General features: G+C 37.1%; 1 protein-coding gene across 1 annotated transcript; it reads right to left on the bottom strand.

Annotated features, from left to right (window-relative positions):
* Positions 1–315: 315 nt before the first annotated feature.
* LOC107706214 (DOMON domain-containing protein FRRS1L-like) lies at positions 316–4,139 on the bottom strand. Its single transcript, XM_016509845.1, has 5 exons — positions 3,775–4,139; positions 2,526–2,610; positions 2,136–2,274; positions 1,812–2,058; positions 316–964 (listed from the first exon to the last, which is right to left on the bottom strand). Exons 1-5 carry the CDS (start codon positions 3,962–3,964, stop codon positions 792–794), a joined length of 834 nt encoding a protein of 277 aa, XP_016365331.1. The 5' UTR covers positions 3,965–4,139; the 3' UTR covers positions 316–791.
* Positions 4,140–14,992: the final 10,853 nt, after the last annotated feature.

Below are 14,992 nucleotides of genomic sequence, written 5' to 3'. Positions count from 1 at the left end.
CATTCATTAATTTACATCACTCTGAAATCCACAGCCTTAATAAATGTTAATCAGAACTGTAATATACTAGAAAACACTGGATAGCAGGCAACTACAAACAGCAGAGCACCTCTACTGAGATTTGGCTAAACATATTCCATTCAATAGAACGAGGCAATTCACTTCTCCGTAGAGTTCTGTAGTGGGACATTATGTGTCATGATATGTGCCACTGTAGAGATACTGTCACACTTATCATTGTTCAGCAAGTTTTTGTTGGTAAAATTCAGTCATTTCAATAGGAATCATTGTTTTGGAATTTCACGTGAGGGTGAAAGATTTCCCCATACAGATTTTGGATTCACAGCTTTGACCAACAGAAAGCTGATGGTCTGACAATGATATACAATGGACTTTCTTGAACGCAACATTTTACTGAACGTTCACTAATGTGACTGCACTTTAAGTATACTGAATATTAACATTAATTTGGCTCAGATTGTTTCAACTATTGTAGGCTATACCTACCATAACATACCACTTGAGGTTTCTCTACTCTTTCATCAAAATAAAATATATTGTAATATATAATAAGTGTATGGTTGACCTCTAAATGAGAATCATTGCTTGTATATAACTGAATATTAATCCACAGTCCAAATACCTTTCTAGTGTACGTAGATTGAGGATATTATAGAATTACAATTTATTGCTGCCTGTTTCTAATACTGTTAAGTTGGCACGCAGTCATGCTATGGTGGCTCCATAGTTTGTTGTATTCATTTCTTCTCTCAGTGACATGGCTTCGCTGGTTATGGTGTGCCCATCAGTAGGTAGAAGGTAAGAGCAACGATGAGGAGGAGGCAAAAGGGAGAGGAGAATGTCTGATAGGCTGTGGCGGGCATGAAAATGTCCTCATATTTATAGATGCTAATCATGCGATCTGACACCGGTGGGGAGTCGATGTCATGCCTTGTGATGGAACCTGAGAAGAACAACAGAAGAACAAGATCCTCATAAATAGGGCAATATTACATTTGTAGCCCTAAACGAATAGTTTAAAATGAAAATTTGCTGGCACTTCACTCAATCCAAGACGTAGATGTAGATTTGGAGAATTTTTTTATTACATAATTTCATACAGCATTACATTAACTTGCTCACAAGTGAATCCTCTGCAGTGAATTGGTGCCATCAGTTCAAACAGCTGACAAAAGCATCACAATAATCCACATGACTCCAGTCCATCAATTAATGTCTTGTGAAGTGAAAACTGCATGTTTATAAGCAACAAATCCATCATTAAGGAATTTATCTTTTAACCATCACTTCTGGCCAAAATACCAGTTATATAACCAGTTAATACCAGTTAATAACGCTCCTCCAATGAGAAAAGTCTGTCCTCTGTTGTCCTCTCACATCAAAATCCACTGAATATTTGTTTAGAACTGTTTTGGACTTTTTTGCTTGTAAAATGTGTGTATATTTCTCTCATAATTCAGACTTTTTCACTGGAGTAAGCAATATTACGGATAGATGACTCTTATTTTAGCCAGAAGCAATAGTTTAAAGTTAAAAACATCTTAATGATGGATTTGTTTATTAGAAAAACACACAAGACATTACTTGATGGAGTAAAGTCATGTTATATGTTATTGTGATGTTGTTATCAGCTGTTTAGACTCTAATTCTGAAAACACCTATCATTGGATCCATTAATAAGCAAGTGATGTAATGCTAAATTTCTCCAACTCTGTTATGATGAGTAAATTTTCAGCAAATGTTCATTTTTGTATAAACTACTCTTTTAAAACCAGGCTGTATGTCTTTACCTTGAATGGCAGGTCCCCAAGCGAACAGATAGTACCAGCTGAGGTGCAGGTCCACCAGCGTCTCCTCCCGTGGCACGTGAAGAGGCCGTTTGAAGCGGCACGTGACGCGGTTGTTTTCAAAGATGCCCTCCTCATCCCGCGCCGGGTTGCGCTTGATCTCTTTGGCCCACTGGCCCACGTTGTAGAAATGATGTATCCGTACACGTCCGTTATCGTCATGAACACAGCCCATGACATCATCACCTCCCTACAACAACAATATCATTGTGTATTTCTTAGCAGGCATTCACACCAAATATATATATGTAATCCCTCTCTCCTTACCATTTTTTTGTCAGAGGAGAAACCGACAGCAACCCATCCATCAGTGTCTGCACTCATCTCGAATTCCACATCTGTGCCAATGCGTCTGAAACTCAGGAAGTAGTCACAGGTCTCTGCGTCACAGCCTGGTTTGCCATATCTACAGCAACAGAAGAGAGACAAAGTGATGACTTTTTATTTTTGGGTGAACTTACCCCTGTATGAACAATCATCAACACAGACCTACAAAGATCCATGATGTGCATGTCTATTTTATGTATATATTATGAGTGTACCAGACAGCATGGCAGACTGCAGCTTGATTCTGCATTACGGCATGCAACACACAGTTTGATGCCACAATAACCCATTGTTTATAAATTAAATTGAACCTTTATTCCATGCACTCACCTGATGCATCCTTTGGTTATTCCACAGTCGCTAACTTTGATGCGGGCAAATGGGTCTACAGGGGGTGCAGCTGGGAAGGGGTAACCTATTTGAGACATTAGACAACAACACATTAATCAACTGGTTTCAGCTAGTCCTACTACTTAAATAATAATTAATGATGTCATATATTTGTGTTACATTTGAATTTTACTTAATACATTGTAATGCAGGAGGGGCAACTTAACCTTAGCTTTGGGTAAAGTTTTCGTAATATAGTATGTTGTGTAATACTTTTTTTCAGACACAAACACACACATACACACACAATGGTAATAAACAATAATTTACACTGTCTTGCATTTTATATTATTATATGACATGACATACACTACTGTTCAAAGGTTTGGGATCAGTAAGGTTTTTTTAATCAAAAGTGGCAATAAATACATTTACAATGTTACAAACGATTTCAATTTCAATAAATGCTGTTCTTTTGACATTTCTATTCATCAAAGAATCCTGGAAAAAAAGTGTTCACGGTTTTCACGAAAATATTGAGCTATTTTCAGCATTGATAATAATAAGAAATGTTTCTTGAGCACCAAATCAGTGTATTTGAATTATTTCTGAAGGATCATGTGACGCTAAAGACTGGACAAAAACATTAAAATCTTACCAACCCCAAACCTTTGAATGGTAGTGTATTTTCTATTGTTTTGTACATTATACATGATACTGTATATTCACACATTTGTACTTTTAAGAACTATCCAAACATGTGTTACACAGCTGTACCTACAACACTCGGCCAGTCATGTGGCAATAAGAGTTTCTATTCTATTCTATTCTGTTTGATGTGTTGCGACTTTATGAATCACTGTCTGAGTATCTGCAGTTTATTAAAAAAGTAGATTACAAAATAGGGGGGTTGGAAAAGCCTGTGGGTAATTGGTCTGGAATGGATGCGAGTTTCACAGGCTTTTGGGGTGCTGACCAAGGTGCTGATGTTGTACCATATGAATGCAAATGATTATATTAGTGAATCAAAACCAATCTCTTATAAAAGTATTGCTAATAATTATCACTAACAGACAACACTATTAACCTAATTAATAGGCCTGTGGTCGAGGGAGGGCATCAGACGGTGACCATTCACTGCATGTATTCAGTGCTCCTAAGAACTGCACTCATGTATACTGAGTGAGAAACAACACAAAACCAGCATTCATGACTTGAAATTAAGCGCAATCGTTTTATTCCATCGTACCTTCGTCTGAGAGGTATCTGGACTCGAGGAACTCGGAGGCGAATGTACTGTAGGAATCCTTATGGGGTTCTTCATGCCCCGGCTCTCCGTGTTCTCCATGACCGGCCCGCAGCACATTATCATCGGTAGGGCTGGCAGAAACCGCATCCAGCAGAACAGAGATCTGCAGCAGCGGATGCAAAAGAAACATGACTGGATGCGTTGGACCTAATGATACGATAATTGTTATTGTACGCGCGAAGAGACTCGGGTCTTATTTACTAGTCGTCGCATTCCAGTACTGATGCTTAGATTGATAACAAATAATAAAATGTAGCTAATTAAATCGCCTTCATGATAAAACGTTTCGGTTGGTCCGCGGGGGAGGGGGGTGCTGCGAGGCGAGAGGCGAGAGGCTCGGGTGCAGTTAATGAATAGGGCCAAACCAATCCGTTTATGGTGAGATTTGTAACCGATAGTGATGTTGCTTGATAATGACACGACGCTCAGTGATAGTATCAGTATACACTATTTAGCAATAGTATGTCTTTCTCTATTATTACATTATTGTACATTTTCTGAATCATTAGGACCATCGCACACTGATTTGACACATTATGTCTCCCCTCTCTGGTCGTGTTTTCTTCGCCTTGCACGTCAATTGACAGAGATTGCCAGTATTGCGTTCCAATAGCATCGCACTACGTGTGGAAATCAATTGTCTCAGACACACTGTATAAAATGTAAATGTTTAAAGGGAAAAGAATGTAAAAACAGTAAAACATTCTAATTGGTAAATGTAAGTTCTAAACGTTTTAACATATGTTAGAGTTTTAAAGACATAAACAGGCCTGATTCTACTGTAAAATATCGTAAAATGGTTTTCTAGTAAAATATATGAATAAACTTATCATTCACAGTTTAAAAGGGTACTTTTAACAAGGCAATAATTACATTTATACGATAAAATATTGTTACAGTGTGGTTTTATGAAGTAAGAATCACCTTATAATTAATGTCAAATTAAGGGTTATTTACAGAATTATTTCCAAAAAAAAAAAAAAAAGTCAAATCTTATTTTAGTTCTCAGTTATGTTGTTTAGTTAATGTTTATATGATTTTTAGTGTCTTTATTTATTTGTTTATTTATTGTGGGGGATGATTTTTAACAATTTTGGTAACGTTTTTTATTTTGTTATTGGTCAGTTGCTGTGGAGCCAATTTAAATGAATTAAACGTCATCATGTGACTTTTCTTTGTACCACCAGATATATTATTATACATTTTACAGTAAAAAACAGATTGTAGTAGGTTTTTTATGACATAGGCCTAGGCCTATAGGTACTAACATAAATAGCCCTTTAATTTTCTTGGAACATTGTGATTGAATTTATTTTATGGAAAAATTCTGGTAACCCATTCTTAGATTTAAGTTTTTAAATCTACAATAGCAGTTTTTTTTTTAAATGTAACCTTTTTAAACCAAAAGCGTTTGTGCTTTTCACAGTGACAGTGGGGGAGAATGTAAACCTCACATGAACCACAAGATGGCAGTGTTTAATTTCTAAACAGAAAAGATGTGGCGAAGGCTTCATATGATGTGGTTAATATACTTCACCATGAATCTACAACTTTTGAAGTTTGAAGAAATATGGGGAATTATGATGCTTATACAATATTGAAACTATTCACTATAGTGTATATTTAAGTTGTCCTTTTAATTTTGGTCACACTGAAACAGATTTGCTTGTATTCCCCTATAAAATTTGCACCATTCGTTCCTTCTCATGTTATAACAACCCCCTCTGTCACATGACACTTACAATTTTCAGGAATTACTTTTTCATATGGTGGAATGTGATTCAAGATTATCATTAAAGACACCAAAATCAGTAGCAATTTGCCACCAAGTACAACTGCAACAACCACACTAACAGAAAACAATAAACTGATGTCTCAGTAGTGCTGATCCTTCACGTTAAATCGACGAGCTATTTGTTCTTGGAAAGAGAATGTCTAAAATGAAGACCACATGGAGGGAGATCACAAGGCTTGTTGAGTTACAAAACAGAGTAAAGATCAAGGATAGAGCCATGGATTTAAAACAAAACAAAACAAAACAGAATGGATCATCCAAAACAGAAGCTCTGGAAACTGTTAAACAAAAGCTAATACTAGCCAGAGACACAGCTCAGACACTAACTACATGCTCTCTTCTCTAAAGAGCCATCGAGAAGGTGCTCACAGCTGCAGTACATAAGCGACCACAAACAGATACATGAAGAGCTAAAAATGAATCATACTGGGAAAATTATGGGAAAGAAACTAAAAACAGAAGAGCAGTTCTCACTACCTAAAGACCTTAGAAAAATTTGTGATATTTCAGAAAACAAATACATCCAAAAAGCAGTCAGGTTACATCAACAAAGGTCATTTTTATGGGTTAGAACAAGTAATAGATCCATAGGTTAACAATTGCTCATGTGTGATTCTTCATAGTCTAAAAATATAATATAATATAATATAATATAATATAATATAATTACTATTAAGAATAAGACGGCCAGTATTATTAGAGGTATTTACAGTATACTCACATATCCATTCCTCACATTCACATTGTGCAGTTACAGATGCCAAGTGGCACTAGCCACAATTTACAGCTTAAAATACAACCCTGCAAGGTGTCCACTTAAATGCAGGCACCTCTAAATCAATCTCTCCGATTTTCTCAGGATACGGCCAATTACCCACTGCTTAGCAGAACTATTAAAGTCTACCTAAACCGACATCAGCTTTAATAGCCCTATCCCATCAGCACGCATTTACACACCGATATAGATGTGCTCTCATACACACATACTGTGTCTTAAAGTTATAAGATTCCATCCTCCCCCATTGGCCACGCCACCATCCCCCCTCCTGCCATCACACAGGCATGATCACTCTGTGTCTAATAGCCTTACCCAATTACGGCCACAGTGCTAGAGGAGAAAGGATGATGAGATCCCCTAACATGTTAATGAAGAACCTACGGCATACCTGCCTTATCTTAATAACCTAAAACACACACATACACTCTCACACTCACACACACAGAGCAATCAGCCAAATGTCAATTGTGTGTCTCCTGGGTATGTGTGAGAGCGTGTGATTGACACAGAGACAATGGCCGCAGGTCCCATTCATAAACGCAGAAGGGAGGCGAACTGATGGAGGGAAAGGAAGAGAGAAAGACACGGAGGTAGAGAGACAAGTATTCTAATGTTTCAATGGAACCTGCTTGACCACAGAGTTTTAAAACCAAAAAGGTATCTGCAAACTAACATAATATTAATTTGAAATTTTCAAGAAAGACTATTTTTAAGGCATGTTGTGCATTTTAACATACACAAACTAAATTTCAACATGCAGTGCTGATAGCAAAGGATGTCTGATTTTCACTTGTTAATGAACATATTCAAAAAGACTAACATTAACAGGTAAAAAACAGGTGTTTGAAAAAACAGGTAAAAAACAGGTGTTTGTCTACTTTAAAAAAAGTGATGGCAAAAAATTTGCGTGGCTTTAAAATTTGAATTCATTTACATAATTATTCAATGTAAATGTCACTAAAATGTCAAGCTGCCAACATAAAATCATTCATGTCATCATTCAAGATAAAGTATTTAAGGTATCAAAATTAATTCTATGCAGAAAGTTCCCTTTGTTTGAACGGTTTTAACTTCTATATTATGTGTACATCAGAATACATGTCAAGGAGAGCGAAATGCTTGCAATTAAGTCGAGATGCAATGGAAGTATCTTTTCTTCTCTTTTGCGATGTACATCCAATTGAACAGGATTATCATAAAGGACAAAACTTGACTTGGTTGACTTGGACTTATTTCAGTTGTTAAGGAGGCAGATCTGAATGGAACCTTGCACTTGATAATAAGAAAAAGGCACAATTTTATAAATGTACACATTTTGTAAATGACTAAAGAAGTCTGGCCGGCATACGTTGACCAAAGAGAAGATTTTTCTAAGTAATGTAGAAAATAGTGAATTTTCATTACTTGCCAACTTTAAACTACTGACATCGTTATGAGGCCAAAAACAATAGCCTATAAATGTTAAGAAAAATAAATGTTAAAAAAAAAAAACTGAATAGGAAAAAAAAGGTAAAACAAAGTAACCATAATTATTTGTGCTGCAGTGCATTGCTGGAAGAGGTAGGTTTCTGTGTGCAGTAAAAAAAAAAAAAATGCATCAGCCCTCATCAGATCACTTGCTGTGCTTGTTGGTTCAACTTAAAAAAAACTTTTAAAAATAATTTTGCTGTTAAAAAACTGCATAAAGACGCATTACGTGATCATAAAAGTTGCAAGCTTTTCAGAGTAGTAAACAAACAAACAAAAAATCAATCAAGTAAATTATTATTATTGCTTTTAAAGGAGAGCGTGTTCAACCCCTAATGTCCCGCATACTCAAGGAAACATGCAAAGTTTACAATAAACCAGATTCACATCCCACAATGTGAATGCCTGCTGAACTGTGTTAATCCAGGCCACAGTTTCACCTCCAGGGCTTTCTTTTATTCCCACATTATATATATTTTACAGATACTATTTGAGTGCGAACACACACCCTGAAACACTTCATGGTTATTGACAGAAAGAAAAAGGGCCCTATTGTTCCTGAGAGAGCTTGTGTGTGAGGCTTCATCTTAACCTGTCAACAGTCCTTATGTACTGTCAGCAGAGCAAGCACTGGTGACATACCCATCACTCTTTCCCTAGCTTTGAGTCTAGTACACTGAACAGACACGCACACATCCAGAAGGATCGATAGGCTTCTGTGTTGCCCACTGAAGACGGGACTGTCTGCCGCGGCCTAATCTCCGCGTCCCCGGGAGCACATTATGGGCACGTGCCGGGTGTTAACCCATTAATCTGGCGATGGTCGGATGCGTTATGTTCCCTCTCCCACGGGACTGAGTTGTGCTGATAGATTGAGCTCTATGTGTGTGCGCACACAGCAAAGAGTGATCTTCAATTCTTAGTTTGAGCAAATAGAGATCGAGGGCGAGCACTGTGAGCTTTCCGTTTCTCTCTTTGTGTCTCTGGCGCTCATTTGGAGTCTGGTCACAGATATCTATGCTTTGTCTGACTGCCGCTTGATTGCCATTTGATCCTCGAGCGAACGCGGCGTTTCTCTTGCAAGCTCATCCCGTCAATCTGTTTGCTTTGCGCTATTTGTTTCCGCGGTTATACAGGTGTAGCTACTCAGCTAATCTGATTGGTTTGACAGAGGCTGTTAGAACACAAACAGCCGCGTGTTCCAATCAATAGCGTCATTAAACGTGAATTAGCGCTAACTCAATCAAACTACCCAGTTTAGCACCAATCTCGGTCGTTTACCTTGGTTATACAGGGAGGCCATATTGCTGTTTGCTAACTGACGTGCGGATCTTTGTGAATCGCGGCAGGAGCAGTCAGTCACTCCGGCTGCCCGCAGGATGGATGCCAAGGGATGATGGAAGGAGTCTCCATGGTCTTCTCTAACATATCTAATAGTGAATTTTTGCAGAACACTTCAGATGTTTTAAAATCCAGGGTATGTTTGCTGACTGCGCTTGTCGATGTGTTGTTTGACAAAATGCTTTGTCTGGGTCAGTGTTACTCATTGCGCGGCTCGCGAGCCTCATGCGGCTCGCCAAGCTGGCTCTCCGATTGACTTTGCCCTATCAGTGCGGCTCCCATGAAAAAAATAGTGAAGACCACTGGTCTGGGTGATTAGTCTGTCTACAGGTACACACACACTGATCAATCACATCTCCATGCCATGTGTGTCAAGATGCATTATATGTCAAATACATATGACATTATGTTTCCTTCCAGCTGGTGCAACCACAGGCCTTCAGGAGAAAAAAACTGTTTTATAAAATCAGAAAGATGACAACATAGAATGTTGAACATAGAAAAGCTGTCTAAAAAACGCAAGTGTTGTTAAATCTAGATTTTGTTACTATTCTCTCTCTCCCTCAGGAAACAAAAGAGTACAACTTTACAATTCGTATCCTGTCTCATGTAATCGCTCAGTGTTTCAGCCACGCAAAGACGTCAGTATAACGGCTTGTAAACAATGACACGTAATGTCACATTTACCTCAGAAAAAAACACATTCGGTGACCATAAACTCATTAGTCAGATAGAAAAATAAACTGTAGAGAGGGGCATTTTGCTAAATATATGCACCATATAACATATTCATTATAATTTGTACTGTTCTTCAATGTTTAATTTATGTTTGAATAAATCCAACAAGTTTTTGACAGCCAACATTTAAATGTTTATATTTCAAAAAACGAAATGAAGTAGAAGTATTATGTAGCTAATTGTAACTTTATTATTTTAGAAACTTCATTAAGTGTAATTTTAGCAGTTGTATATTAGCCTACAAATCAGTCAATTTTAACCTTCAATATTATAGGAATGTAGTACCAACTGACTCTCATGTGTATTTTACAGCATAGTCGAGAGATTTTTTTTCCTTGTGAAAATTTGGCATGTACTGTACCTAATATGTATCCAACATAATCGATATTGAATCGAATCGGTAATTGAATCGAATCGCAAGCTTGTGAATGAGAATCGAATCGAATCGTGAAATTTGTGTCAAAACCCAGCCCTATTAATTACTCACCTTTATCTCGTTCTAAACCCGTAAGACCTTCATTCATCTTTGGAACACAAATTAAGATATTTTTGATGAAATCCGAGAGCTCTCGGAACTGACACGTTCAAGGCCCAGAAAGGTAGTAAGGACATCAGTGGTTCAACTGTAATTTTATGAAGCTACGAGAATACTTTTTGTTCACAAAGAAAACAAAAATAACGACTTTATTCAACAAATCTACTTCAACTAACAAGAAACTGATTTTTAAAAAGGGAACTTCTTAACAGTGGCCTATGTCCTTGAAGACTATAAATGGAAATGACTCCTTGTCTCTAACCTGCTGGAGACAATATAGTTATTCAAGTGAGAATTATGCAGAAATGAATAGGCTATTATTACTTGCACAATTATTACTTTTTATTATAACATTATTACTTGCAGTAGCAATGCATAATAAGAATCAATATACTTGAACAGCAATGAGAAACATGTGAAATAAGTGTAAAAATTAAATTTAAAAAAAGTAAAAATGTTGCTTTTAAGAAACTTATACTTTGATTTTGACCAGTAACAAAGTGCTACAAAGCATGACAATACCATAATAACTTTTTTCTTTTACTGTTGCTGTGACAGGATACAACATGACTAAAAGTCTCACATGTCACCTCTTCATGTGTCCACCTAATTTTAGCCTTTGTGTGTGTGTAAAGTATGCAACCAGCACATGCACTTAATTCAGCAAGCATAAACTGCATTCTGTGCATATGGATTTGATATATTAGGTTTTAGACACAAGCCCCCCTGCTCTGCCTCGTGGACAGATTCTCCTAATGAGAGACCAGTGCATTTGTGTACTAACATCATTACTGTAATCACAGACACTGATGAGGTTATCATTATCATGATGTTTATGGTCGCACACACAAACAGTCGCACACGCACACATAAATAATCTACTGTCAGAGTGTTTGTTAATGTAATTGATGTAGATATGAAAATAACCTGCAATTCCTGCTGTAATTGGTACATATAAAATGTGATGAATACATACACTACATAATAACTCTTAATTAATACATGCACACTGTATAAAGCTTCACTGCGGATATATATGAATCTTGTACTACAAAACATTTCTTTATATAGATTTATACTGCTGTATCTTACATTAAATCTCATTATTGCAGTAAAGAAAAACAGTCATGGTTGCAAACAACAAATATCCTGCTCATATATTAAAAATGAAACTAGAATAACAAGGGTGAAATATACTACACAACTCTTAAAATCTGAACAGATCAAATACTCAAATCAAATACTACCAGATTTTCTAGCTGTTCCGAATGCAACAAACTCACGCAGAAATGTGCCTCATTGCAGGAAGATGCATGATATGTGTTCTAAAATTGATACAAAATATCAAAAAACTGGATGGATTCGTAGTTTGAAGCCAAAAATAGTTTGAAGCCTAAAAAAAAGTCAAAGTCTTTGCTCATCGTACACCACACAATGTTCTGCGCCCAATATCTGCAGACTGGCTCTGATTTTTGGCAACTAACCTCGACTCCTCTAGATTGTAAACCAGGGCAAAAAATCTAGGCAAACGTTGTTGTGTATTCTTGCCTTAAAGGAATAATTTGCTGAAAATATACTCACCATCAGACCATCCAAGATGTAGATGAGTTTGTGTCTTCGCTTGGAACCGATTTGAAACAATGCAGCATTACTTAACTTGCTCACCAATGCTCTGCAGTGAATGGGTGCCAATGAGAGTCCAAACACTAACAAAAACATCACAATCCACAAGTAATCCACACAGTCCATCAATTAACTATTGCTTCCAGGTAAAATGCAAGTCTTTTATCCATAATTTTACTTTTTACATTGAAAAAGTCATCTCATCTGAATCAGGAGAGAAATATGCACATAGATCAAGCACCGTTTACAAGGAAAAACAGTCCAAAACAGTTCTAAACAAATATGTTGGTGGATTTTAATGTGAGAGGACAACAGGGATGGACTTTTTTTCTACTGGAGAAAGCGTTATGGATTAAAGTGCCTATAATGGATTTGTTTCTTACAAACACACAGCTTTCACTTTCACAGGACGTTAATTGGTGGACTGGAGTCATGTGGATTACTTGTGGATTGTTTTGAAGTTTTTATCAGCCGTCTTATTCTGACGGCACCCATTCACTGCAGAGGATCCATTGGTGAGCAGGTGATGTAATGCTAAATTTCTCCAAATCTCTTCCAGTGAAGAAGCAAACTCATCTACATCTTGGATGATCTGTGGGTAAGTAAAGTTTCAGCACATTTAAATTTTTGGGTGAACTATTCCTTTAAGGCTGAATATGCCACAACTTTTGCTAAGATTTTTGGCCCAATCCACAGTCTGTAAACTATTCCTTTAACAAATTCAGTTTTAAAAAAGAGAAAGTCTGAAAAAAAAAAAATAGAACAATGGTATTATGGGAGGAAATGACACATCCAAGTGTCTTTGTCCCGTTTGACCCCTCTCTATTGAACTTCAGTATCTCAGCAGCTCCTTTGTGGATCACGGTACAGATGTTTGCGGTGCCGCGGTGCGCAGTGATTTCCCATGTGTTCTCCCCTCCCTCCACCTTCCTTTCTCTCCTCTCCTCCATCTGATATAGATTGCTGGCTGGGGTTCATTTGCTAATTGAATATGCTATGCGTCTGTTCCAATGACAGGAAATGGGGGAATGATGATTAAGAGATGAAATCAATTCAGCTCAACAGCTGCTGTTTGCTGTCAATTTCATTATAGGCATTCAGAAAAAAAGGACTGAGATACTTACATTTGTTAGCACATTAGCGGCCAACTTTCATAGTAAAATGCAGCCGTAACATCTGTTTAGCTTCCTGGATGTGAAGAGGATGCTTGTAGAACAGTCAAATTAAAATGTCGAATCTCGCTAGGTGGGGCTATTCGCTTACCTGAATCCATCGATGCTGCTTTCCTAGCATTTCCACATTCACACACACATAGAGTTTACCCTGACAGGCCCCTAAGCTGTGATTATCTGCACAGGCAGCACAGGGATCTCTCATAAGGATCCTAACCCCTACCTGCCAATAATTATCCCAGTTAATTACAGCCCTACTGCAGGTTAAGCTATGGTTAGATACCCTCACACCCTCAGGTACACACACATACACACTCGCACTATGGTTAGATACCCTCACACCTTCAGGTACACACACATACACACTCGCACCTCCCGAGACCGGTTTTATGAGCTCAGTGTCCAGAGCTGAGCCCGAGATACCCTCACACCTTCAGGTACACACACATACACACTCGCACCTCCCGAGACCGGTTTTATGAGCTCAGTGTCCAGAGCTGAGCCCGATCAGCGTCAATATTGTAACTGACAGCTGACAACATCGGCCCTCAACACTTGCATACACACAGCAGGCGCGCGAGCAACAGGGGGGAGCGCGGGACGGAAAGATTAAGAAATGGCTTCGGGTTCTGATGTACTGGGGGGACTGACTCACTCTTGTTTCCTTTGGCTGCTTGCCTTTTACCTCCCTCAAATTTCTTCCTATCTTTTTTTTCTTTCTCAACCCCCTCCTTTTAAGATATAATTCTTTACCTTCTGCAGTAAAACAATTCCGACATGTGATTGGTTTCATGTTGAGTTGCAAAAACTCAAATTAGATTTTTGGAAATATGCTGTGAAAGCTATGCTTTAGCATTACCATTTTTCTTAATGGTAGTTGCTTGGCTGGCGCAGGATCTCCAGAAGTTGTGACTCAGTAGCCAGGTTGTTTTGAGATGTGACGTCAAAGACTACGAAAAGACTACGTAAAATTTAAATCCATTTCACACTAGTGTTATTTTGGCATTGTTTATGTACTATTATAGTATTTATTCATATTTAGAAATTGCTTTTATTTTTATGTGTCTTAGTAATACTGATGTGCTTTTGTTATTTTTAGTTTTTTAAAATTTCTATATACAGTAGCTATAATTAAATTTTTTTTAGTTTTAGTAGTTTAAGTATTTAACGTAATTAAAACTTCAGTTTTTAATTACAAATTTCTTTTAAGATTTTCATCTAAAATTTGTATTTAATTTTATTTCAGATTTAACTGTTTATTAGTCATTTTAGTAGTTAAAATAGGCAACATTTCTAATTTTCATTTAAGTTTTTGTTTTTTAGTTTTTCATCTAATATTTGTATTTTGTTTTATTTCAGATTTATTTCAATTAACAAAAATAATTTTTAGTTGTTGTTATAACAACAACAACACTGTTTCAAACTTCATCAAAACAGGAATCTGGTAAAATGTATCTTGTAATATAATAAAATATCTGTAATTTATATAAATGTTACTTACACTTTTTAAAGACCGCCAGTGGATATAAATGCTTTTTGGGCCTAGATGGTAAAGTTACCACTTCTACTAGGGCTAATGTGATACTAATACGTGTCAAATTTCACTTTGGTTGATGAGGCATGGCAAAAATGGGGTCATATGGATTGTAACAATACAAAAGTGGATGTGAGAATGTTGGGTGAGTCTACCAAATGGCGCAGCATTGATT

The sequence above is a fragment of the Sinocyclocheilus rhinocerous genome, unplaced genomic scaffold (genome assembly GCF_001515625.1).
Source record: "Sinocyclocheilus rhinocerous isolate Xijiao unplaced genomic scaffold, SAMN03320098_v1.1 scaffold1333, whole genome shotgun sequence".
Classification (NCBI taxonomy): domain Eukaryota; kingdom Metazoa; phylum Chordata; class Actinopteri; order Cypriniformes; family Cyprinidae; genus Sinocyclocheilus; species Sinocyclocheilus rhinocerous.
Note: the sequence above shows the minus strand (reverse complement) of the source record. Positions and strands in the feature narration are given on the sequence as shown.

Bases quoted from the DNA above. Each gene is read 5' to 3' on its own strand.
- LOC107706214 (XM_016509845.1), bottom strand. From the start codon at position 3,964: ATGTTTCTTTTGCATCCGCTGCTGCAGATCTCTGTTCTGCTGGATGCG. The intron at 2,059-2,135 runs GTAAGGAGAGAG...TTGTTGTTGTAG, and splicing joins TCTCCTCTGACAAAAAAATG to GGAGGTGATGATGTCATGGG. The intron at 965-1,811 runs GTAAAGACATAC...TGTTCTTCTCAG, and splicing joins TTGGGGACCTGCCATTCAAG to GTTCCATCACAAGGCATGAC.